At 37.2% G+C, this 27,950-nt stretch overlaps 2 protein-coding genes across 2 annotated transcripts; one reads left to right on the forward strand and one right to left on the reverse strand.

The window, feature by feature from the left end:
- The first annotated feature begins 5 nt into the window (after window positions 1-5).
- Mpc1 (mitochondrial pyruvate carrier) lies at window positions 6-9,300 on the forward strand. Its single transcript, XM_088257446.1, has 3 exons — window positions 6-349; window positions 3,248-3,348; window positions 8,515-9,300. Exons 1-3 carry the CDS (start codon window positions 285-287, stop codon window positions 8,688-8,690), a joined length of 342 nt encoding a protein of 113 aa, XP_088113572.1. The 5' UTR covers window positions 6-284; the 3' UTR covers window positions 8,691-9,300.
- A 7,516-nt stretch (window positions 9,301-16,816) lies between these two features.
- On the reverse strand, window positions 16,817-27,937 carry wts (serine/threonine-protein kinase warts). Its single transcript, XM_088257447.1, has 5 exons — window positions 27,650-27,937; window positions 26,463-27,244; window positions 20,793-22,977; window positions 17,815-18,098; window positions 16,817-17,391 (listed from the first exon to the last, which is right to left on the reverse strand). The coding sequence occupies exons 2-5, from the start codon at window positions 26,646-26,648 to the stop codon at window positions 16,963-16,965; spliced, it is 3,084 nt and encodes a 1,027-aa protein (XP_088113573.1). The 5' UTR covers window positions 26,649-27,244; window positions 27,650-27,937; the 3' UTR covers window positions 16,817-16,962.
- Between the last annotated feature and the right edge of the window lie 13 nt (window positions 27,938-27,950).

Raw genomic sequence — 27,950 nt, forward strand, 5'->3', positions numbered from 1 at the left:
TCTGAGACTACATTTTCGACGTTTGACATTTATAGTTTTATGTATTCCGATTATTATCTTATTTGATTCTAGTTTTACGTGTAATATTTATTTTATTTTATTTTTCCACTAAAATAAAGATTTTTTATAGAGAATTACTAACTCTCTATCAGAATTTCAAAGTTTCTACAAAATTGTGCTCCATTCGACGAAAGTTAGTAGATTGACATTGAATCAATTTATATAACCATTCGATAGTATTTCTTTAACGTTGACTCGTTAAATTAATTTACAAATTATTCAAGATGTCGATTTTCCGGAAACTTACCACGCAGCTGAAAAGCCCAGAGTTTAGATCATATTTAATGAGGTAAATATTTGTTATTTAATTCATTTTAATAAATACAAAAAGTAATTTTTAACCAGATTAATTGATAACATTTTTATCTTATCATAAAATTGAATCTAACATCGAGTGTATGTATGAGAGCGACCATAGGAAATTATTAAATTTATTGTATTATGAGAATTATAAGTTATAATAAAACAGCAAGTACTTTTTTTTTCATTATTTATTTGACCTGGTTTTGTCTTTAGCGACATCATCAGACTGTTATCAGTCTGATGATGTTGGTTTGACAAAACCCGATCACTGATCAAATAAAATAAAAGTGGAAAAAAGCAAATAGTTATTGTTTTATTATACTAACACACTAAGGGTGCTTGTCCACTACCCGGAATTTCACTGTCCGGCAGGTCGGTTTTGAAAAATGATAGCGACTACGATAGTTTAGCGTGATCGAATTTACGCGCAACGTGTTCACGCACCGATCAAGAGCAACAACCCAAAAAAATATAGACAAAAGCACATGCCAATCTAAGGCAATTGTCATTTTAAAATGCTAACTGACGTGCTGGACGGTGACATTCCGTGTAATTCCGTGTAGTGTACAAACGCCCCAAGGACGGGAAAGGTATTTCTACCCGTTCGGTCAATTGATGCTTAAGGACGGGAAGGGTATTTTTACTTCCTGCGCCGGCCTTAATTCAAAGTTAGAAAAGAAGGAATTATTCAATGTTTTTATATGAATATTATTTACCAATCTCTTTGTTAAGGTCTTAACTATATGTACACATTCATCGAATCCCGTCGCCAGCGCTCCACAGGCGTAAAAAACACCCGTCCTTAATGTGTTAAATGCAGTTCCACCAAGAAATGTCTACACAAAGCTTAAATTTAAAAAAAATTTATAAATTGAAACATTTGTTTTCAAGGTTACTTGGGCCTCGTATAACACAGTTTTATACAACACGGAAGTATAAATTGTGGCATATTTTTTTTTATATATGTATTGTACACTCTTTTTTTATAACACGGTTCCAGAAAAATAATGATGAATTAAATAATATATTTTTTATCAAAAAAATAAAGTTCACATTCGTATAAACTATCTTAGATTTTTTGGAACAAAAACCCTTATTTTGTATGAACTTCAAACCTTGTATATAACACGGGTTTTCGTGGAACCATATAACCGTTTAATACGAGACCCGAGTGTACTATGATTAGAGTAATTATTATTGAATTTCACTTTATAATATTTCTTCAACAACTAATCCAGTGTTGATGGTTTTCTTAGCTCCGTAGTGTAGTAATGTAGTAGCGGTTAGCGAATTTAGCCACCGTACATAAATTTACGGGCTCAATTCCCAGAAGGGTCAAATAAAATTGAGTGATTCTTAATTAATATTTATCTTTGATTAGTAACTGACCGCCTCCGTGTTGCAATGGTGAGCACGCTTGGCTACCGTTTTGAAGGTCCTGGACTCGATTCACAGGGACGAAATGAATATAAGTGATTTTTACAATCTAATATTTATTAAATATCACTCTGAAGCAGAGGGCTGATCACCTTTCCTTCACGTATTAACGATCAAGATTACATTGCGTTTTTATGATGCAGTGCCCTATGCACCATTGGGATGCGGATAAGGGTTTGTAGAAGAATCTTAATAATAAAAAATACTGCACATTTACGCAAAAGTTAAAAAATATTCAAAGTTAAGATGAAACGTTGAAGGATAATTTTTTTATCGCCATACTTAATTTTTACAAAGGACTTGCGTGAGCCCACTTCTGCATCTATGTCCAATATATCATTGAACTATCATAATCTTTTCTCGTCCCAAGTATTCTGCTTGTAAGTGTATGTAAATATACTCATTCAAGTAGTACTGTGTTTTAATAGAAAGAAGGTCAAAATGGTCAATTAGCCAGTAATTCTAGTGTTTATTTGTTTTCAACGGAGTTCAGAAATAGTCTTTGAATCAAAACATTTAAAACAAACACACCATCACCTTAATGTACAAAGTATCTTACTCTACCTACACCAAAATTGAGATTTTGATAGCATCTCGTAATAAAGATAATCTTTAATCTAATTTTTTCATCTGTAATCAAAATTTTAAATAAGCATGTTATCATAGCATATGAAAAATCTGCTTTGATACTGCATGCTTTTCAAATAAAATTTCAAAATGTGCACCAAATTATTTCATCCATGAATTATACCTGCCTTATATAATTTTTTCTAATATAATAACCCTTTTTCTTTTATAATGAGCCTTTTTATATTATTTTTTGACATCTGAACATAGATGAAGAAAAATATGGAAGTCTGGGCATTTACGGGGCTTATGACCGTCGTAGGCTGGTTTAAGTGATCACTTTACACACATGTAAATTCACCAATTCCACCCATGATTGACAACCACACTACTCAAACTCTTGGAACGTGTATATATATTATTTAAATTGGAAACATAGTGCTTGAATGACTAGAATTTCACTAGATACATCTATGATGAGATGAAAGAAGCTTTTTACTGAGCAGAACTCTTTCATTTATATGTGAGGTCGGAATCCTGGATTATAATCACATACATAAGAAACGCTAGAAAATATCCTTCTCATTTTATTATTTTAGCTTATACATAATTTAACCAGTTAATTCATTTAACATTTTGAGTGTGTCTAAATACGTATTCACAAATCTGGATTATTAGTTATTAGGAGTTATTAGATTATTAGGAGTTATTTTAACAATATTTTTTGACATCTCAACATGGATGAAAAAGAATATGGAAGTCTGCGCATTTATGACAGTCGTAACATCCGTAAATGCCCCAGACCTACATATTTTTCTTGTTCTTGTATGTTGAGATGTCAAAAAAAAAAAAGATTTAATAATGTGTAATGATTTTTCAGCACCCATTTCTGGGGTCCAGTAGCCAATTGGGGAATTCCTATCGCAGCTATTGCTGACATTAATAAGGACCCTAAATTCATCAGCGGGAAAATGACATTTGGTAAGTAGTTACCCGAAAATCCTTAATATTAGGAAAATCCCTCCCATTTTATCTAATATCTTAGGTACGTATTTGTTATTCTTCTTCTTCTTTTTGTAGATCCTAGGGATCTGTTTGTGCCTCCGCTTGTCGCTCTTGGCATGTTGACTTCCAGCTGTCTTTCCATCTTTTCGGAGGTCTGCCTGGGGGTCTGCGTCCTTCAGGGTTACCTTGAAGGGCGATACGTGGAAGTCTGTCTTCTGACATTCTGTTTATATGTTCATTCCAGTATCGCTTTCGTTGTCGTCCCCACCTCACAATATCCTCCGTCTTACACATGCTCCGGATGTCGGTATTTCTTACTAGGTCTCGCGATGTGTTTCCGGTTATAGATCGGAGAGTCTTCATCTCGAAGGTTCGAAGTCGAGATTTGTTATTATTATGTGCGAATATTGCGTTACCCTTACCGGTCCAATGTCGAATCTCCTTCGACATTGATTTTTTCCTCGTATGTCCCATGTCGAATGTCATTAGACATTTTTCTTATCATTAGTATTATTAAATTAAAATGCAAGCTCACATTTTTTTCGCTCGTATAATTTACAACAGCATTTGGAGCAAAGGACAAATCGTTCACTCCTTTCAAGAACATCATAAATCAAAAACTTGTTTTTTCAGGAGAACGTTTTTAAATTTTAAAAATATAATACAATTATTAAAAATAAATATCAAGCCACTTTTTGAACTTTTTACTGTGCAACAGATCTTTTTAGGTAAAACCTGAAGGTTTTTTCTCCATTTGAAAAATATCCATATATCTCCATTTTAACAATACCTTTTCTTCAAAATGCAGAAACAACACTTTCTGCCCTGTAGCGGGTAAATATTAAGTTAAAAATATGCCGCTTTTGCTAGGATAGAGTATATTTTCTGTTCATTCCGAAAACTTGCACAACTGATAATTGACAATTTTTTATTTATGACGTTCTTGAAAGGAGTGAGCGAAATGAATTTTTGCCCATTGGAATGTGTAACTGTCTACCTGAAATTTTACATATTTTTTTGGGGACTGTAAGGGCGCTTGTCCAATACCCGGAATTTTACCGTCCTGCATTCCGGTTTTGAAAACTGAAAGCGACTACAACAGTTTAGCATAATCAAATTTACGCGTAACGTATTCACGCACCGATCAAAAGAAAGATGTACGAAAGCACAAGTCAATCCAAGCCAATCATCATTTTAAAACGCTAACTGACGTGCCGGACGGTAAAATTCCGTGTAGTGAATTTATTTATTTTTTACTCTTGAAAAGTGCATCAAAATATTTTTAACAGAATTTAACAGATTGTACATTTTCACAAAAGTAAAACATTGCTTTCTAAAATATGATATTCCGTTTTGTAACTATCTTAAAAATACATTATATTCCACGCTGTAGAGAAACTTATCTATTTCTCCACTCTTTAACTGTTTAGATTTATTTTGTTTGAATGTTTTTTATTCATTTGAAAATAATGTAAAATAAAAATTCATCTAATGATAAAATCCCAACAAAAAAATAAACATTTATGTTCAGAAAATAGGTGTTAAATTTATAGGACTTGGCTCTCTCCACTGTTGTGACATTTTTTCACATAAAGACTGAAAAGAGAATTTTTGTTTGTTTTTATTTTCATTTTATTTATCACCGCGGAAAATACACCCATACCTCGCTATACAGCATTTCCCTATAGCGGCCCTCTTCAACTAAGGCACATTTTAGATTTACGGCCTTCGCTATAATGGCAACAAAAACTTTTTTCTATGTCGATATATCTACATGTTGTCAATCACTGAAGAACAAAATAGACAAGAAGGCAAGACAAACAGTGTAACCGGCGTGGGTTACGTGCGATGACTCTCAAAAATGTACACGCCTGGCCTTCTTCGGAATCTCCCAACTATGCCACCGTTGTAAGGGGTGACGTTCCAGACGGCCCCGCCGTACCGAGTTACCGAGTAAGCTGGATACGGACGGAGGTGAATGGATGTATGAGCCGGGAAGAGCGGGCACTGGACCGACAAGTCAACCTCAATAGCCCTGATAAGGGCTTTCCGAAACTGGTCCGTGAATCGGTATAATGAGGCGAAGCGGTCCAGGCTGGCGGCGCGGCGAGTAGTCCAAGGAGCGGGAGCGGAGAAATGAAACACAGTTTGGACAGCCGCACAAATTCCCAGCGGTCGTCCACGGTCTTCTTCTCGAACCGTTTGCATCGGCGTAAGTTATGCCCGCTGGCCTTACAAAATACGCATTCCTTGTCACTCGTCGTGTCGCGCGTCGCAAACACGTGACTCCTTGGCTCGACGCGTCGAGCGTTCTCGCGGCGGGCGGGCTCGGCGCACTTGTCGCGCTGACCCGCGCGCTCCTTGTCTCTGTTCCTCGCCACCATTCTGAACAGACCTCCGTGGCGCGTGATGCCGGCGGTGATCTCGTCAAGCCAAGCGGCGAGATCGTAGATACTGCTCCTCGTCTCGCGGCGGCGATCGCGGAACCAGTCCCACCGGAGTTGCGTCGGCATCTTGGCAACCATCTCCGCTAGCAGCTGCGGGTTGTCGAGATAGCAAGCGTCCATCCCATCCACGGTGGTGATGACGTTGCGTATCGAAACCGCAAAATCCACGACTGCTTCGTCCGCGGGGTGGTCGGCGAGACTCGGCATCCTCCGGGCGTCTTCCAGTATCTGCGCGATGATGAGTGTCGGGCTGCCGAAGGCGTCCTCCAGCGTCCGCAATATTTCCGACACGTTGCGCGGATACAGTAGCAGGCCTGCTACCATGTGACGCGCGCGCCCTTCCAGTGCGCGCGCCAATCTTCCGATGTTGTCAGCGTCCCCTATCCCCCATCTCTCAGTAGATTGGAGATATGCCGCGTTGAAGCGGCGCCATTCCCTCGGGTCTCCGCTGAACTTAGGCAACTCCGGCGGCTGCCCCGACCATCGAAAGTAGTCCCCGCCTCGGGGTGAGGGCTCCGCGTAGATTCCTCTTCCGTCATCTCTGCGGTGCCGTTCGTCCGGTCGAGCTCTGTCGACCCATTCGCGTACCGGGTAGCGATCGCGTTCGTCCGGTGCGCGCCAACGCAAGCCAGAGGTTTCCATACGCCTCGGCTCCGCGTTGCCAGTAGGCGCCGGGCCATGTCCCCCGGGCGCTTCTCCTCTGTGGCCGGTCAGTTCGTCCCGCGATTCCCCAGCGAATCGCGTAGGTTCCGGATCCAACACCGGAACCGGTAGAGCTGCGGCCGATGTCCTGAATCCCGTTCTGGGCTGATTGGCGGCGTCGTCCTGCCGCGTTCGTAGGTGGGTGGATTGTTCGACACCCGCGATAACCTCCCCCCCTGGGGAGCTTACGTTAGCTGCTGTGCACTTCGACAACAGCTCACGGAGTTGCTGGAACTGCCTCTCGTTGCTGGCGGCTAGCTCCGCCATCTGGCGGCGCAAGTCGCTACTCGTATCAGTCCGGACTGAACTGACAGAGTCCCGATCCTCCTCACGGCGCTGCTCTTCGGGCTCCATGGCGACGTTGCGTCCCGACCTCAGGGATGCAGGCATCGTAGCTGGAGACTGCGTTGAAGGATCCGGCTCGAAGGACCAAAATGTAACCGGCGTGGGTTACGTGCGAAGAATCTCAAAAATGTACACGCCTGGCCTTCTTCGGAATCTCCCAACTATGCCACCGTTGTAAGGGGTGACGTTCCAGACGGCCCCGCCGTACCGAGTTACCGAGTAAGCTGGATACGGACGGAGGTGAATGGATGTATGAGCCGGGAAGAGCGGGCACTGAACCGACAAGTCAACCTCAATAGCCCTGATAAGGGCTTTCCGAAACTGGTCCGTGAATCGGTATAATGAGGCGAAGCGGTCCAGGCTGGCGGCGCGGCGAGTAGTCCAAGGAGCGGGAGCGGAGAAATGAAACACAGGTTTCAACAGTCACACCAGAACTAGTTTATTCTCTCAAAATGCGCCCTCTATATACCCGGCCGTGATCGCGTACCGCCCGACAGTGGGAAAGTACAGCCAATCAGCGGCCGGGGGAGAGAGACAGCCATATCTCTGTCTCTCTCTAATGGGCACCGGACGGGCTACACTTTCATACCGTACCGGTGCCGTTCCAACAGTTCGTTATTACATTACAATTTACAAGTTTATTTTATCAGTAATCTATTTATACAACTTAACATCTAGGCGCATTTAATATTAACATTGTCTTATTCTTTCTTACATCTAATACATTCTGTAAATACATGAGAAATCGGTAGAATCCATAGAGGCCCTTCTTCGGGTCGCATTCCGACGGGCGACCGTTTCGCTCGCCGCCAGGCGCCTGGAATTCTTTTTCAGGGCCGCCGTACGGGGTGTGCGATCCGTCCGTAACAAACAGCGTTGGGCATTTTTTTTAAGCCTGACCCATCCTTACCAGCGAAAAATGATGACGACAGTGATCTGTAGGTTAAAAAAGCCATTTAAAAAAAATGTGTATGTATACAAATACATATTTTATGTAACATGAAGTTGTTTCATTTTTGTTTTTAGATTATTGTTGGTTTTTGAAATCTGTTATTATGTTATGTACAAATGTATGTACTTATTATGAGTGTATTTTTTTATTTAAATGAAATAAAAAGATAAAATGCATTTTGAATGATAAACCATGTTACACATTCAACAAATTTAATTTGTATGAATAAAGATTTGATTTCTTTAAAAAGGTTGAAAGAAATTTCACAAGACATATTTGTTTTATGTGATAAAAATACCCTACTAGTCCAAACAGAGGCGAAATAGAAATTTTCCGATAGAAAAAAAAAACTGCAGAGAGTTGGTAGAGTTCCATATTGAATTGTTGGGTAATATATCTAAAATAAAACAAGGTTTTTGTTGGATTGAATTCTACATTTATTTGTGTATATTGTAATACGTGACGCGTTTCGTCTTCTTAGGACATTATCAAACACTCTGTTTGATAATTCAACACTCATTATCAAACACTGTGTTTGATAATGTCCTAAGAAGACGAAACGCGTCACGTATTAAGATATCCACAAATAAATGTAGAATTCAATCCAACAAAAACCTTGTTTTATTTTGGAAATATGTATTACCCAACAAGCCAAATCCATAAATGATATTTATTTATTGAGTGTTCTTTTTCCAGCCCTCTGTCTGTATTCCATGTGTTTCATGAGATTTGCTTGGAAAGTGCAACCGAGGAATTTGTTGCTTCTCGCTTGTCATGTGACCAACGAGGCAGCCCAACTCACGCAAGGCAGTAGATTCATCAACTACCACTACTTAGGAGGCTGGAAGAAGGAGGAAGAAAAGAAAAATTAACTTTCTGCATAAGACTGTTATTTTGTGAAACTAGAAAAATGATTCGCACAATATCCTAGACTGCACGGTAATACTAGATAAAATAGCCGACTTATCAACAGGCAGAGAAGATAGAATGCCATACCTCTCTGTCATTGTAAACATTTAACTGAAAATAGCGAACCTATTTGAAATATACATATTTGCATTTAAAATCGTGACCTAATAAAAATATTATGTTTTTATATATATTTAAGGCTGTACATAATTGTATATGTATGTACGTGAGTACTGTGTTCATTATCCTTTCTATAGGATATCAACAAGACTTGAATATTCAATATTTTGAGTATTCATCAACAATCATTTTAATTTATTTATTGACTCATCTGTGAATACTATTTTAAAATGTGGTAAGAATTGATATTTATCAACAGAGTACCTAATAGATTAATTGATCTTCGACGTATACAATTTACTTGAATTAAAATGTGAAAAATTTCTCAAATTTCAACAAAACACAGGCCTTCCATATTGTGATAAATTTATCTGTTTCTTATTTCAAGTAATTAATGTATATTTGTGTAAATATTACAAGAAATGTGTAAGATTAATAAATATATACAACCCATAACTTTTGTTTTCTTCTTCTTCTGTGCTAGTCATGTCGGGTCCGCCTGATGTCGACTATCACTTGAGAGTAATTGTCTTGGGCAGCTCTAAACAGCACCTCGATGGTCCTGATCCCTATCCAATCAATATTCCGGAGCCAGAACTGTCTTCTGCCCACACCTTGTCGACCCTCTATTTTGCCTTTTATGATTAGGCGCAATAGCTCATACTTCTCTTCTCTAAGCACATGCCCCAGATAGGACACCTTCTGGACCTTGATATCAGTCAGCAACTGTCTCCTTTCTCTTTGGAGCACATGTTTTATTCGTTGGCAGATTTTTACAAACATTTAAAATATTCAATGATGGACCTGCATTTTATTTTTGATCCCTCTTATTAGTAAAAGAAAGAAAATAAATCTTTTGCGATTATATTTTTGATAAATCACCTGTGAGCAGACCCCACATAAATGGCATTTATGCAATTCTCTATTTTGTAAAGTATCAAATTGCACGAAAAAAAAAACTGTGACTATGCACCTTCATACCCTGGATTCAAAATTACCACCAGCCATTTACATAAATCAACCTAGCACCTAATGTAAAAAGATTGCATAAAAAGTTTTTTAAGATAAAACATTAAAAAAATTACATCATTTAAAAAATATATATTTTGTCCGCCTCCGTGGAGTAATGGTTAGCGTGTTTAGCTACCCGTTCGTGTTGAAATCGTTCGTGGTGAAAATCAATATTAGTGATTTTACACTATAATATTTATTTAATACGTTACCTTGGACTGGTCCCTGGAGTGCAGAAGTGATCACCTTACCTTCATGTAAGTCGCAAAAAGTGTCGGATTGCATTATATGCAAACTTGGGTTAGGTTTAAAGGTACATACTCTTATCTCCTGTCGTTTCATTGTTCAGTGAATAAAAAGACATTGCTCATTTCCCACCCTTGTGGTACTATTTATTTACACTAACATAGTTTGTTTTACACTAAAATTGCTTAAAGTTGTATTCACAACTCTTCACACTTAGAGCATTAAAAAATTAATAATTTATACAATATATACAGTAGATAATTAGCTAAATATATGTATATTATGTGTTAAGTCTAGACTTATAGGAAGACATTCCAATAACATCGACTGTTAACATTTGTTATGTGTGTTAAAATAGGACATAGGCACATTGTATCCGCAATTACTAGTTATCCACAATAACACATATCAAGACAGTCCACATCAATAACACATATCAACACGATCCACAATAACTCTTCACATTTGTATCCAAAAACCTTCACACTTATAGCATTAAAAAGTTAATAATTTATACAATATATACAGCGGGTAATTAGCTAAATATATGTATATTGTGTGTTTAAGTCTACACTTATAGGAAGACATTCCAATAACACCAACTGTTAACATTTGTTATGCTTGTTAAAATACGACATAGGCACATTTGGAACATATTGTAAAAAATGCATTTATATAAACTTTTGTTTCTTTTTAGTAATTATTATTACAGATAGTATCCCAGTATATATTTTACAACATTCAGTCAATCCGATACCTATATTATAATGGACCATGCATAAACTTACATAATATAAAATCACTTTTTGTGTTTACATACTAAATATTTCGTATTTAGGATTCACTGTTAGCGACTCCTACATAAACAGCTTAGAAACTAAATTAACGGCACGGGTGCTGAATTTCAATATCGAATAAGCCTATGCCTCCTAGATAGTAAACGCAAGGCAAGTTTAACAAATGAATACATAACCCCTTGCTATGGCAATCATAAATATTGTCATAATGTGATGCGACCGTTTATGCTTTTATTTACCGAGAAGAAAAGATCACTCGAATGCAGACATTTAAAATATTTTAAGAGGATGGTTATCCAAAATATCTACTAAAATAAATGTTTTCTTTTTCAATCAGTGTTAAAATAAAGAAATTAACAAATAAATTACCTATTTATTAAATTATTTATGCTTTTATTTTATTTTATCACTAACATAACATGAGGGCTCAACAATTTTGAAAAAAAAAACTTTTTTCCATTACATTTTTACTATTTAAATCTATTACTTATATACCAAATACACAATATTTATTTGACAATATTTTGAGTACGTCTAAATCTTTGTAGTACAGAGGGATTATTATCAAGATATATAATATAGATGTCTCACAGAGACAAAGCAATTTATGGGAAGGGGGTGTGAAAGTCTTTGGGCATTTACAGGGCTTGGGATCTACGCCTGCTCTAGAAATGAAAATATTTTGAAATAACCATCCTAGTAAAATATTTGGTACATATTTAGATAGAATACTTCTGGATTCAAATATAAATTTAATGATATCAATATTAAATTTATCCCAATTGATAGTTTGTAAAATTTTAAAATGAAGAACAAAGCACACAGAATCACAAAAAATTAAAACACATTTTATTATTTTAACACACTTCGGACGGGTGTTTTTTTAGGCCTGCAAACCGCTGGCGTTGGGATTTAATAATTATGTACATATAGTTAAGAACTTGACAAAGAGATTGGTACATAATAATCATATAAAAACATTAAATATGTAATTCCTTCTTTTCTGACTTTGAAATGAGGCCGGCGCAGAAGGTAAAAATACCCTTCCCATCCTTAAGCATCAATCAACTGGTACAAAACCTATCCCGCCCATAGTGTGTTAACATATCACATTAACAACAGACTGACATAGTGCAGGTATGCTTAAAAATATTCTTCTAGTCATTAGTTTGTAAAAAAAAATAACATTTGGTGGCGGCATGCAATGAACGTGTATTTTGTACGGCCATCGTTGGACATCAATGTTTTATGTGTACGCTTTTTTTAAACATTGTCAAAAGACTTAATTTTAATATTGTAAAAGATTATATTATTCTGAAATATTACAGAAAAATAGCTTCAGGCACGAGAAAAATATCAACCTTGACTTACTCGTAACATTTTGACAATTTTTTAGGGTAATCATACGGAAGGGTATTTTTTCATAATGAAGGTATAAATGATCAAACTCTATTTATTACAATTTCCGCTATTGCACACATATTGGTTAATTAGCGACCTATTATTCTGTACTGCATTGTCCGCCTCCATAGTGTAATGGTCAGCACGCTCGGCTACTGTCTTGGAGGTCCCTGGTTCGATTCCCAGGGGAGGGGGGCAAATAAAAATAAGTGATTTTTTCGCTCTAATATTTATTCATATTACCCTGGACTGGTACCTGAAGCGAAGGGCTGATCACCTTTCCTTAATATGTTAACGATTTGAAGAAGAAGAAGAAGCACTGACACTATGGTGTTTATGGACCTCGTTCCAGTATTTAATATGTACCAGGACCGGAAACTGACAGCAATCAGATCTTTTCTGCACTAGTTTTAACAAGTTTCTAAAAACATGCAAATGTGTAGTAACATGTTACATTGCCAAGATTTCATTAATTTCTCAGATTATTTGATGTTGAGTGATTGGTTTTTTAACTTTTTAATAAAATTTAAAAAATAGCCCCATCGTATGTTGAATCTAATATTTCTCTCGTGAAAATAACCCTATTGTTGGCGAATCAGTATAAAACCTCAACAATACCACATTTAAAATGGCCAAAAACTTGGTTCACTAGTCTTGGTAAACTAACAACCTCGGGTTAATATAACAAGTGCTTTACATAAAACATAGTTTTCAATATTTTTTAAAAATAAATTATGTAAAACAATTTACTCGGTGGTATAACCAAAGACCATTCAAGAGTTTAAGACGTGTAATTATTACAATAGACCTGTAAAATGCAGTTTTATATCAGCAATATAAAGAAGAAAAAATATTTTATTTATGAAAGGAGTAATTTTTTTTTTAATATTTAAAATTTAGATTCATAACCACATTTGATACTATTTATAACCTTTCTTCTCTCAGACTTTGGAGTGAATATTTAAATTTCTCAATAAACAAAATAAAATAAAACGTGAATTCATATAGAAACATGTTTAGTTACTAATTTAAGTAATTAAAGACCAGTACCAAATATTTAATCATGCGTATTTAAGCGGTCTGATAGATGAAAATTTACAAATCCGAGGTTAAGTTTTAATAATTTATGCAGTCACGAAGGCTAGCAAAGTATAAACTTAATTTTACTTACAAGATTGACTTTATATTATACCAACGTTAAGTTAAAAAATTTATCTCGATGTCCATAATAATGGAGGCAACGTGAAAATAAAATGATCATTCAATCGATTTACATTAGTCCTTTTTTATCATCTATATATGAGTTATATGTAATATCAATATTTTATTTAAATCTTGTGATCATACAATTCTATAAAAAAATTATAGGCACTGATGAAATTAGAAGTCATTAACCGCTAGAATATTTATTCACAAACACATGACAAGTCAACCCTTTCCCGGAAAAACACCGTAAACATCATTTGGATAAAGATCAATTTTACTTTTTAAATCTATTCAAAATAAATACAACGATCTTTTATAAAAAAAGTACACCTTGAGGCGATGGTTCTTAAGAAAAATGTCGTAACCGCGCCGCACGGTGTAAATTCAACTGATTTAAAACATGGTCCACGTTTTTCGCCTAAATGGTGATTACGATGTTTTGCCAGGAATGGGAGGACATTTTGTTTTCGATAAAAGGGTAAAAGCACCGAATCTTACATTTTTGATATTTTTTATTGACTTATTTAGAATTTTTAATAAGTATTTTATTGGCAGGATTATTCATTCAAACCCTTCCTACCGACCCAATATTCTATGCGACACATTATCACTGGCATAAAATATTATGTATGTACTAATACAAAATATATTCTATGTACTTAAGATATTATTATGATGATATAGTATTATTTGTTTGCACATTTTGAAATAATAATAAAAAGTACATTTTCCTATTCTTATTAATGGACCTTCATATTTTTCGATGCTGTATCTGAAAAAAATACTCAACATCTGGTTCAGCAGTGGGACGTTTACAAAATGCATATTTTGGTATATACAGAAAGTATTGGAATATTGTACTTTATATAGATCAATAATCCAATAACAAAAATGGTACAAATTCATTTACACAAAATCTCAAAAATGGTACAAATTTACGTCACTTTATCGATGGCTAGACCTTTATTTTATTAGAGTTCACATTAACTGTCAAAATGTAAGATTGTAACTTGTCAAACTATAAATAAAAATATGATTTAAAATTAATTATTGTTGGTAGGAACTTATTGATTTACTTCTAATTATTAACCCTTTTTTTATTCCTGTCTGATATAATTTTGTTCACCCGATACATCCAACATTGAATTGGTAAATATCAAATGCATGCAAAATGACAGCTCTACAGCTGACAAGACTCACATTACGTGGATGCATTTGAAAAGTTTCATAATGTTAAAAATCAGTATTTATTTCTTCATATTTTAATAGTCGCTAGCATTTAAAGCAGGTACAAGTGTTGAGGTGACATCATATTATCTTTTTCCAAGTATAGGCAAATTTGGGTTTGGTTGGCCCTGAATTGGAAGGCAGGGTGAAAAAATACAGACTATTTAGATTTCAGCAATTTATCTGCATGGTTGTAAAACAACTTTTTTAAAATAATAACTGATGATTCGTAACAACACAGTGTAAGTGAATTTAAACCAAATATAAATGTGTGATATTTTTTATTATATTTAAATGGCCATAATCCAAAATATGTTAAATCCAAAATTACATTAGATTCGCCACTATGCACTACATACTAAATTGATCAATTTACATTTATTATGCTAAAATATTATTTGAATCAACGCTGCAGATTAGCAGAAAACTTGATAAAATGATCTAGTACTCATCGGTTGACGCACATTTTGAAGTACTTACTATTTAAAAATATCAAATTTGAGTACGAGCATCGAAAAATAGAGGTTTTAATAAATTAATTTAATTCGCTATAATAAAACTGAAATTCATTTAGACAAAATCACAGGTAATTTAGAAGATTTTTTTACACTTCAATGTTTCATAATATAAATACAATTATTGCCTTTGAGGATTAATATAAGTTGAACCCTTATAATGCCGTCAAATCTTCCACATATACAAAGAAGGTTTCTCTCAGTTAGTTGAACAGCGTATCGAGCTCATGGATACCATGAGCAGTATGAATACAAAGGAAGTTAACAACAAAATAACTCCGTTACCTTAGGATCCTTGGCACTAGAAGGGTACACTACACGCTACACGAGTACACTATCATAGTTTGGTACAAAACTAAGTTAAAACATAGCCGAGGCATGTGGGAAGTCACTTAATCAAACTACAGCTAGTTACAACACTCTCGACTTTACCTTTCCAAATGTAAACCTACACGAATAAATAATACATAAGCACGCATTTAAAGCTTCCCGAGCGAACAAGCTCACACTTGTCGTATGGGACACAGCCACAGCTGACAGTAACCCAACAAGTGAGCTGTCATCTACCGAGCGCACTACACGGTCCAAATAAATAGTACAGTAAGAGTTCCTTAACTTCAAATTAAAGTGACTAAAATTCCACAAATATTTTCAATTACCAAATTTGAATAATGACTTTTTTACTAATTTTCCATGGACACACCGCTGTGTTGCAATGTTCCGAAAGTAATTGATATCTTTTGTCGACAAAACAACGAGAGCGGTGATGAAATCAGAAATTTAAATCGACTGATATTTTTATTGATTTCATTAATTGGTTCGGCAGTCACTTTGTAGTAAAATCTATCCATTTTTAATTCAAGTTTTAATTAGTAAATACCATTATTTCAATTGTGAAATAGTGGTATTTACTAACTTGAACTTAAATTATAAATGACATTTAAATTTTTAATTACATCAAGGTGGGGACTGACCCGAGCATTTCGTTGTAACATAACATTAGCGGCGAGCATCCGACTTCGGATGGAGCACTCGGCTCTCTGTACTGACTACAAGGATGCTCGCATCGTAACATGTTACATTCATATTATTTTTGACATCTCATAAAAAATGAAGAAGAATATGGAAGTCTGGGCATTTACGGGGCTGACGACCGTCATAGGCTGGTTTCAGTGATCACTTTACACAATGCGGTCGTCAGCCCCGTAAATGCCCAGACTTCCATATTCTTCTTCATTTTTGACGACATGTCAAAAATAATATGAAAGTAACTCCTGTAAGTGGATATAATCCACGTTTTGTAAACAATTATTTGGACACACTCAAAATGTTGTAAACTAACATAATACCTTTTTTACAACATTTTAAGGGTACCAAAATACTTGTTAACAAATCTAGATTATCTCCAATTATGTCCTACTAACTATCTGGATTATCCAATTAGTTAGTAGACCTAAGTAGTTCCCTATATAAATTGATTCTAATCTGGACAGTGCGAATAAAAAAGGTCTAGAACCAGTGAGATAGATGTTGGACACACTCAAAATGTTGTAACATGTTACGTTATGACGAATGGCTGCCACTCAGTCCCCACCTTAAATTGAGGGACAGAATTAGACGATATTTTAAAATGGAAGTATTGCCAAAATTAACGAGCTTTTACTGTATTTGCTAAGGCGAAGGCGAAGGGCGGCGGAACGGTGGACGGCGCGTTACACATAAACCGGCCCCTGGTTTTCTGTGTCATCCAAGCTGATCCTGTTGGGGAACGCGGGTCCACCGTCGTCAAAAAACCGCCGGAAGGTGAATTCGAAGAAGCCGTGGAAGGAGTAGTTCTCGTTGGGCTCGCTCTCGGGCAGGTTGGAGTCGGCGCTACTCGAGGTGCGCAGCTTGTCGGGGTCGATGGGGTCGAAGTTGCTGGTGTCGGTGGGGTAGGAGATCTGCGGGATGTAGGGCGCGGGCTGGTTGCGCAGGCCGCTGCTGAAGTCCACCCCGCGGAAGAAGGGGTGCTTCTTCACGTCCTGCGCGTCCTTGCCCAGGCGCATGTCCGCGCCCGAGCACAGCTTCAGGATCAGGTCCGCGCTGTCGCGAGACAACTTCGCCGACATCGGGATGTGGAGGGTGGTCTTCCAGTTGATCACCTGAAACCGTTCATTTTCATTTAAGTCTCAAATAATGCACATTTTCACATGTAATAAATACGTTTGTTTATCATTTTTGCTCAAAAAACAGTATGTTTCTTCCATTAATTGATTCGACAGTCACTTTGTGTGTAAGATCTATCCATTTTTAATTTAAGTTTTACTTAGTAACTACCACTATTTATTAAAATCCACTGTGACTAGTGTTTCGATGCATTTCGCATCATTTTCAAACACTGTATGTGAAGCTAATTCTAAATTTTAGAGAATATATTTCTTGTTTGCTTTAAATAATAAAAGAAATTTTGTTTTATGGCCCGCTAGGAAATCTCATTTCTAAAATCTGGCCTGGCTGCTGAAAAGGTTGGCCAACCATGATTTAGAGGAAGAAGAATAATTTTGTCAGGGTGAGGTGAAGTGTACCTTGTACTGGGTCTCGGCGGGCGTGTTGGCCAGGAAGGGCGGCGAGCCGACGAGCATCTCGTAGAAGATGACGCCCACGGACCACCAGTCGCAGAGCTGCGAGTAGCCCGTGCGCTGCAGCACCTCGGGCGCGATGTAGTTGGGCGTGCCCACGAGCGAGTGCGCCAGGCAGCGCTTGTGGTCGCTGCGGCGCCGGCGCTCCAGCGGCTTCAGCTGGATGCAGCGGCACTCCCCCTCGCGCCACTCCCCGTCCGGCTCCATCGAGTCCTGCCGCCCGTGCTCCCCTGCGTTCACAAATCACAAATCACACTCACTCGCAAACTCTCCACAATTTTATAACATAAAATTATATCAAATCAAAACCTTTACCATAAATTACATGTAATTATTATTGTAATAGAATACTTAAACTCGTTCAATTTATTATTAATATTTGAAGCAATAACTTTGTGATTTTCCATTTTATTATTTGACAAATTACAAATCACATTCACTCACAAACTCTCCACAATTTTCTGACATAAAATATATATATCAAATCAAAACCTTTATCATAACTTAGATGTAATTATTATTATCATACAAAACATAAACTTATTCAATTTATTATTTATGTTTGAAGCAATAACTTTGTGATTTTCCATTTTATTATTTGACAAATTACAAATCACACTCACTCAAAAACTCTCCACAATTTTCTAACATAAAATTACATCAAATTATACTTAAAACCTTTACCATAACTAACATGTAATTATTATTATAATACAATACTTAAACTCATTCAATTTATTATTTATATTTGAAGCAATAACTATGTGATTTTCCATTTTATAATTATGAGATCTACTCAAGCTCTTTTGCCTAAAGGTGGAGACTGACCGGAGCATTTCGTCGTAACATAACGTCGTAACATCGCTCGCGGCGAGCACCAGCGAGCATCCGAAACTATGGATGGAGCGCTCGGCTCGCTGTACTGACTATACGAATGCTCGCATCGTAACGTGTTACGTTACGACGAAATGTTCCGGTCAGTCTCCACCTTAACAGTCAAAATATTTTGAAATTTGTTAAGTAGATAGTATTTTAGTATTAATCAGTCTTGAAAAAGAAGGGGTTAGCTTCGAAACCGGTAGACATTATAATTAAGTTAAAATAAAATATTTATAGTGATTTTAAAACCAAGTTATATTTTATTATCAAAGATTTAATTATCATTCAATTTAAATTCATTTTGCCAGTAAAAATCATATAAAATCGTGGTTTTCAAACCCTGCCTTGATGTGTATATAAGATAGAATTTTGTCTAGCCTCACACCAGTCTGATGATGTCTGTTACGACGAAACCCGGTTGCTGGTCAAATAAAATTAATGTGGAAAAAACTACATATTGGTATATTAATCCTACAAATTAAAAAAATTTCATTTATTGATTGGACAGTCAATGTGTTAAATATTTTAATTTATGTTTTACTAATGAATACCACTATTTTTTTAAAATAGAAATATTTGTGTTTTTATTATTTACAAAAAATACTTTAGTTTCAAACTATTTCTGTGAGCCTAAGCGGCTCATTATTAAAAAATAGGTATCAAATTGTGGTAAGTGGGTTCGAACCCAGAAACTCTGACTCAAGAGTTCGCAACACTAACGGGGCCACAACCCGACACAAATTTCTTAAAATCTAAATAAAAAATTAATAAATTGATAAAAATAAGAAACAGCTTTAAGCTCCTTCAACGTCCCAAGGACACAACTCTAAAATGTAGGCACAACTCTAAAATGTAGGCACAACTCTAAAATGTACAGTGTTTATAAAATGATGCAGAATGCATCGAAACATGTGTCACAATAGATTTTAAGAAATAGTGGTATTTACTAAGTAAAACTTAAAATAAAACATTGGAAAAAGTATTAAATTCGACCATTACGCGGATAGTGGTAAACGTTATTTTATTTACAATACAACACTGATAAATATTGGGATAATTTTTTTTTTAATTGCTCGCATTTTGGAGTAATTTTTTAGTATTTTTCGCATTTATAAAGATAATTATTGTATTTTTTCAAATGACATTTATAAAAATATTACCACAATATATTCTTCAATTCAGAAATATAATTAACATTTTTTAAATTTATTATTTGAAATTTTGTAAACAAAAAAAAAACAAATTACTTTTGAAAAATTGATACGCATCGGTTTGAACACAGAATGGTGAAAAAAAGCTTTAACTAAATTATTTTTTGTATTTTGGTCTATAAGGTATTTTTACTGTAAGAATATCGAAAGAATGTTTGGGTTGAATTGGGCACCGATTAAATGATGGCTACCCGAGCTTCCTTTCAGACCTCTCCATCATTAACATTCCATTTCCCACTAATATCTCAAACTTATTAAACTCCCCTAACAAACTTGTATATAAAATAATTCGTAAATTTCTTAAAATAAATTGTATAAATTTGTAAAGGTGTATGATAAATGTAATTTTATTTTATTATTAAAAACACATAAAAATAAAATTTGCCAATTGTTTCGCCTTGTTTTCAAACTAATGCTATGGCATTTTCAAACATTGGAATTTTCATTAGTTTCAAAATTCCATAACAAGGCGAACAAGTGCGACAAATTTTATTTTTATGTATTTAATAATAAAATACAATTTAGTACACTAAAGAAAATAGAGAGACCAGAAAATCAGTGTTTGATTTTTTAATAATTAGCATATAAATTAAAGTTCTACAAATTAAACGCCAAATCTATAAATAAATACATAAATGTAAAATAACTCCCTACTCAAACTAATATAATATTAATAATGAAACTAGCCCAACAAACAGGAGTACCAATATTTTAAATTCAAATATAAAAAGTGTGAATAAAAATAACTCGACACTGGCTAGAATGCTCTAGAATTTCACCCTTTCACCAGCCATAAAAAAGAAGAAAAAGAAGAAGTTAAACTGAGGAACTTACCTATTCTTTGATAATATTTAGAGTTGTGTGTCCACCTAAAGCCGGTGCACAGTCCAAAATCTGTTAACTTTATATGTCCGTCTCGGTCTATTAAAATATTATCGGGCTTTATATCCCGGTGAATAAAGCCCATTTTATGTACACTTTCCACTGCGCACGTTAACTCCGCGATATAAAACCGGGCAAGCGACTCCTCGAATATGCCCCGCTTTATAAGCAAGGACATGAGGTCACCCCCGGGGATATAGTCCATCACGAAATACAAATGGTCCTTATCTTGGAAACTGTAGTACAATTTCACTACCCATTCGTTATCCGCTTCGGCTAAAATGTCTCTCTCCGCCTTCACGTGGGCAACTTGGTTTCTCTGGAGAACGTCCACTTTTAGCAGAGTCTTCATGGCGTACAGGTGATTGGTATCTATCTTATTGACTAACGTGACTTCTCCGAAAGCTCCCACCCCGATGGGCTTGATCTTTTTGAACATGGACTTGTCCATCTTGGCCCGTTTCAACCGGATGTAGTTGGTTTCTTTCTGCGACAGCAGCCTTCTCATTTGACACCGCGCCTCTTCGCAGAGACCGATCTTGTTCATTTCCAGTTCCAGCTGCCCCTTTCTGTACATTCGCTGCGTGTGGGACTTGATGACATTCTCCACGTGCTGTTCCATGAAGAATTTAAAGGCTTGAGGCGAATAATTTCTCACTTTACAATCTCTCCTCTCCTCTTCCTTCTCTTTGCTCATGTGCTTTCTCTCGGGTATGGGGGACTGGTGCCTTATCTTCTGGCTGGGGGGCAAGTTCGGTCGCCTGTCGTTCAAAGCCGTTCCGTTGAGACCCAAATTTTTATTAGCTACCGAAGAAGAAGCCGTCGGAGGAAGAGGAGGAGTATTGGCATCGATGACGCCGGGGCACGGATAGGCCGAAGAGTTTCGACACTGCGTTTTGGTCGAGGAAGCACTCAGTGGACTCTCGGATCTGGAGTCGGGATTGTTCGCCGAAAACTTTTTATGTACTGAAGAATGTCCCGTCGCGGATGATGATACCGAAGCGTTGTCATCCTGGTTGCCGTACGGAGGGGGAGGCTGTTGGTGAATGCCTCTCTGGACGGCCAGCGCTTGCATGGTGATAGCGTAGCTGGGAGGCTCCGAAGTGGGGATCACGGGGCTGGAGCCCGAAGCGGGTACCACTAGACTGGTAGGAGAGGGAGGCTTGGGACTCACTGAGTATGCGGAGGTGTGGCTCTGTTGCTTTTGCTGAATGGAACTGGCGTACGAGGGGGGAGGCGGTTGCGTGGGGGACGGGCTGCTGGCCATTTGGGGAGCCACGGGAGCGGTGGCAGTCTGCAGAATGGGTTTCTGGACTTGGGTACTCTTCACGGACTGCATGATGACGGGCGGTTGCGACTTGGCCTGCCGCGCCCCCCAGGCCTGCAGGGCCATGGGTCTGGCCATGGCGGAGGATCCCACGGACTGCGAGACCGTCACGGGGCTGGGCGAGCCGGCCGAGGTGCCCCCGGAGTAGATGCCGGAGGAGGGGCTCTTGCGGTAGTCCTGCTGGGACTGCGTGGGGCTCTGGCGGCTCTGGATGGAAACGGAGTAGGGCGGCGGCGGCGGCGGGCAGCCGGGCAGCGGGTAGGGCGGGGGCAGCTCCGCGGCTGCGGGGTACATGCTGAGCGCCTGCATCTGCTGCGAGAGCTGCTGCTGCGCCTGCGGGCCGTTCTGCACGATCATGGGCTGGCGGGAGGAGGGCGCGGGGGAGGAGGCCACGGGGCTGGTCCCGCGGGCGGCGGGCGGCGGCGGCGCAGGGGACATGCGCTTGAGCAGCTGCTGCATGGCGGGCGGGACGGGGTGCGGCGGCGGCGGCGGCGGGGTGGACGAGCAGCGCGGCGGGGGCGGGGGCGGCGTCTCCCCGAACCCGGAGGGGGAGTACTGGCGGGAGAGCTTGTCATGGTGGGAGAGGTCGGGGAGGCGGGGACTGTCGGAGCGAGAGCTGCCGGCTCCCGAGTCTAGAGCGGGACTGACCCTCTGCAAGCCCTGTTCTCTCTCGATGCTGGGTTTCCTGTTCAACTTGGTCCCTTGAACGCTTAATCTGTTAAGTCTGTTCGGATCCGTCTGCTTCGAGAGGCATTCTAGCGCCGCATCGTAACGTCCTCCGTAAAACTTGAGGGTTCTTAGAGCGTGATCCTAAAAACAAAAATAAACTCTTTTTTAACATTTAAGGACTGAATGAAAAATACGGTAACCTATCTTAGGAAAATAGCAATTCCCTTTGAATTGTTTCAATTTCACGCCACAACATTTTAGAACGTATCTACGACACAAAGTGAGGTGTTAGTGTACGTGGTATAGTATTGCAAGGAAGAAAGCGAGGCGATTTGCAATGGGATTATGAGGTTATTTCAACTAATGGCTTTCCATTGCTTTAATGCAACCAACTTGAATGATTGCATTCTTTCCAAGGCAGGGGGATGAATGGTTTATTGCATTCCAATGCCTTAACAGCGTGTAGTCCATGTTCCAACATTAGAGTTGTTTCCTATGTGTTGTTTAATGCATTTGCATTTAATGTTTTGTTATTGAGATTATTCACTCATTGCCTTTTCATCGATTCCGGAATGTATAAACAGATAACTAAAGCGGAAGAGACTAGTGATCAAGATTTAGATTCCAAATTATCTAAATCGCATTGTTATGTCAATGATTTAGTACCATTGATGTATTCATTTTTAAATCAAACACATATTTTTTGAGTCTACTAAGTTGTATTTTATAAAAATAAAAAAAAAACACATAAAAATTAACATTGTGACAATTGTTTCGCCTAGTTATGGCATTTTCAAACTAATGCACTCGAACAATTGTCACAATATTAATTTTTATGTGTGTGTTTTTTTAAATAAAATACAACATAGACTCAAAAAATATGTGTTTGATTTTAAAAATTGATACATAAATTAAAATGGAGTTCTACAAATAAAAAGCCAAGTCAATAAATAAATATTTCGTACCATAATCTAAATCAATTCCTATATGTTACATCGGTTAATAATAACTGGAACAGATAAAAAGATTTGACTAAATTTATTGACTGCCAAAAATGTATCCACCTCCATGAGTCTGTATAGAGTATACGGGTGAATGCAAGAATACATAAACAAGGAATGAGTGAAAAGAAACAAGTACTGAAAGAGAATGAGAAATAAAATTTACAAAGAATTTCAAAATTCGAAGAAAATGTAAAATAATTCTGAAAAGAAGTTTAAAAACACCGAGTATACAGCTATAGCAGTGAGTAGGGGAAAAGTGGTTTTGAATGAGATGGAGATAATATTTCGAAGAGGTGCATGAAACTAAGTAATGATAATTTAATGGTGTAATACGGTATTGAAACAACTACTCGAGTGTAAGAGAAAATGATGAAGTAATGCCAATTTATTTATTGATTTGGCGTTTAATTTGTAGAACTCCATTTTAATTTATGTATTAATTTTAAATCAAACACAGATTTTTTAAGTCTACTAAGTTGTATTTTATTAACAAAAACACATAAAAAATTAATATTGTGACAATTGTTTCGTCTTGTTAGGGCATAATCAAACGAATGTGATGATGTTTGTTCGTTCGTTAGGGCATTATCAAACGAATGTGATAATGTTTGTTCGTTCGTTTGATAATGTCACAATGTTAATTATTTATGTGATTTTGTTAATAAAATACACCTAAGTAGACTCGAAAATCTGTGTTTGATTTAAAATTAATACATAAATTAATGCCAATTTGTTAACGGATCAAGAATGCAATTAAATGCATGAAAAGTAGAAAAGCCGCAGGATTTCATAATATTGCTGCAGGGTTCATTAAGAGCGGTATAAAAATAGTTCACATAGACTTATAGCCTATGTCTAGAAGAGGTTGGAGGCGTGCATTCTATATAGGCAGAAAAGCAGTGCCTACCCTGGATTACTCTCGTTCCATATAGAAACACGACCAGTGCCTACTGTGCCTTATCCTTACCCAACCCTACTGCCTATCCTGATTGAAAATCCCCATCAATTGGAGAAGGGTAATTTTAATGCCTCTTTACAAGGGAAATGGTTTTACGACAGAATATGGAAGTTATACAAATATTAGTCTGTCGAGCGCTCTAGCTACGCTATACGTAATTCAAACGCTAGCATAAAAGGGGATTTAATGAACTAACTAATGATTCCGTGGCTTCACATGTTAGCCAATGCTTTTGAAAGTATAGATTTATTTAATATATTGTTATCCACCTTGAAGTCTGTACTTTTTCAGCATTTCTTCTACATGTTTTAATGGATAAATTTAAACGTTGTGTTTCACTCTCCTTCTCGCTGCTCGCTGATGGAGTGTGTGAAGGAGACGTGTATTTACCAGTGCTTACTATTTGTTATTTTAAAGACATTTTGTTTCTCTATTAGTGTATCCATTAGTGTATTTTTATATCAGATACTGTATATATGTATTAAGTTAAAGACTTTAACTATTCAATAAATAAAAAAATAACTAACGAAATTATGCGGCTTCCCCTTAGTAACACTCGACTCATTTTTCGACTCTATCTCACTAATATATCCCCCAAACAGTCCACTTTTACCTATTTCTTCTTCTCCCATCCTTTATCCGCACCCAATGGTGCATAGGGCACTGCATCGTATTGAGGCAGAGTTATCTTAATCTTTACTAATATTTGAAAGTGCTTTCCCGCCACTTCTATTATTCGATCGCATTACGAATTGAATATGAGACGATAGATGCATGATAGATGTTCGAATGGTGAAATAAGGAAAGAATGCATGGCTGAGATAAGTGTTATTGATAAAATTAAGAAAGGTGTGTTGAGATGGTTTGGACATGTGGAATGTATGAGTGAGGAAGGAACGGTAAAACAAATTTATGAGGCGAATGTAGTTGTAGTAACGAAGTGACTTAGTACACTACGAATGTAGTGTAAAATCACTCATATTTATTTTAACCACCCTGGGAATCAAACCCGGGACATCCAGCATAGTAGCTAAACATGCTAACCATTACACCACGGAGGCGGATAAAAGGTGGAAAGATTTTAATGAATGGAGTCAGAATACTCGGCATGTATGTATGAGAAGATATCGACGTGCCCTACGTAAAGTGCTCTAACTAAATTTTTGTAAATTTTGAGATATTTGGTGTTTGTAATCTATCAACTGAGTGTTATCTACAAATATAAACAAACAAACAAAATATATAAAATAAATTACGCCTAGTTTTCAGGCGTATAAGACGCTATCTACATCGAATTTTCGAAATGAACTGAACTCTTAAAACGCTAACTACTACGCTATTTTATTGTGTTTTTGTAATGAATAATACTAGTTTAGAATTTCAGATAAAACCGTTAATTAATAAAAAAAGAATATGTTGAAAAAATCTTCTAAGCTCTCTCCTGTAATGTAACAGATTTGCAGATAGAGTACTTTACGTAGGGGCTGTCGATATATGAATATGGAAGAGGCGAAGATTGTGTGCAAAGACAGAGTGGCATGGCGTTCTTTTCTCTAACTGCCTTGCAGGTAAGCAGCGTGATGGTTAGTTAGTTAGTTAGTTATTCGTGGACCATCCTCAGGGGATGGTAGGGTGATAGGATGAGTAGAGCTGTAGGCAGTTACCTCGTCGAACCCCTGAGAGAGCAGGCGTGCCAGCGACTCGTTCTGCTGCAGGTCGGGCTCGATGGTGTTGGGTAGCTCGAAGGGCAGGAGGGAGTTGCGGATCTTGGCCAGCGCCTTCTGGTGGTAGCCCGAGGAGCGCGCCGCAGGCTTGGCGCAAGCCGCCGGCGGGGGCGCCCCCGAGTTCATGGCACCCGCTCACCCCATGCCAACCCCACTCTCAATGCTGGCACGCAATACTGTCACGCTCTCCGGCTTTATCCCTGCTTTATCTTCGGCTCTGTCCCTGCTGCGTTGCACTTCACGCGCACCGTGTTTGCCTCTATCACCACGATGCTACTAAACTCTACGTTGTCTTAATTCTGTCACTGCGATATTACATTCCACGGACTCTATTACGGCAACATTACAGTTTGAATGCTATATTTGTTTCAGTTTAATTCATCAGTTTAATTCATCATTCAGTTTAATTGCTGTTTCAGTTAAATCAATATTATTAACCCTATATTAAAACGACAATGTTAACAGACTAAATTAAAGGCACAAAAATTAACACTGCAAATCAGTTTTTTTTTAAACAACATGGCACATTTTTATTTGTTTCAATATTATCACGAAACATCCAAAAATTTAAGGCACTGTTTATATCATACATCAGATCACATTTCTATCTTTTTCTGTGATACTCTTCTTTGGACTTTTATTTCCAGCTGTGATAAATTCCGATATAATTTCACATATCATCTCTTCATACTTCTTGTGTAAGCGTTTTCTCGAATTAATACCTGGAATCAAATATTACACTGTAATCTGGTCATCTAGTTAGTTTCGGGACATGTTTCTAATACATTCTAAAAATTGTGCACTTTCTGACATGCACTACTCGAATTATATCCATCACACTTTGTTTACATAATATAAGATTGTCTTTATGGACATTTCTGAATTTAATTGAAAAATAAATTTATAATTGCTGCAAGCGAATGACATGAGAATGCTACAATTTAATAGCTATTTAAGATGGAAGCAGTACATAAATAGAACAAAAATATTCATATGGCAACAGTGCCAAAATTAGATGGCTTATTATTCAGCGATTGCACTTTTGTATTTAGAAAGATTTACATTATTACATTACTCGCCATAAGTGCGTAACGTTACTAAATTATTTCAGCATTTGAGATATTTACCATTGCTTTTAAGTATGCGAAATCATCTCTCACAGAATGACACATATCTCAGAACGATTTGTGATAGTATTCTAAGTTGCAGAATTCCAATCAGATCATTTGACATTTCCACGGAGGACATTCAATTAACAAATTCGATCAGGTGAAATACTTATGTACAATTAAGGAAAACCGACTGTAACGCCAAAAATAACTGAAATTCTAATTAAAATTACGAACAATAATGAAAACAAAGAACGTCACACACGCAAGTTGGCAAACCATGGGAAGCCATCTTGAAGAAGTGCCACATTCTTTAGGG

This window comes from Brachycentrus maculatus, unplaced genomic scaffold (genome assembly GCF_059751285.1).
Source record: "Brachycentrus maculatus isolate JH-2025_06_01 unplaced genomic scaffold, ASM5975128v1 h1tg000081l, whole genome shotgun sequence".
NCBI classification, from domain to species: domain Eukaryota; kingdom Metazoa; phylum Arthropoda; class Insecta; order Trichoptera; family Brachycentridae; genus Brachycentrus; species Brachycentrus maculatus.

Coding starts and splice junctions, on each gene's coding strand:
- Mpc1 (XM_088257446.1), top strand. CDS start 285: ATGTCGATTTTCCGGAAACTTACCACGCAGCTGAAAAGCCCAGAGTTT. Junction 350..3,247: donor TTTAGATCATATTTAATGAG/GTAAATATTTGT, acceptor ATGATTTTTCAG/CACCCATTTCTGGGGTCCAG. Junction 3,349..8,514: donor CAGCGGGAAAATGACATTTG/GTAAGTAGTTAC, acceptor TTCTTTTTCCAG/CCCTCTGTCTGTATTCCATG.
- wts (XM_088257447.1), bottom strand. CDS start 26,648: ATGAACTCGGGGGCGCCCCCGCCGGCGGCTTGCGCCAAGCCTGCGGCG. Junction 22,978..26,462: donor TCTCTCAGGGGTTCGACGAG/GTAACTGCCTAC, acceptor TTTTGTTTTTAG/GATCACGCTCTAAGAACCCT. Junction 18,099..20,792: donor TAAATATTATCAAAGAATAG/GTAAGTTCCTCA, acceptor TTGTGAACGCAG/GGGAGCACGGGCGGCAGGAC.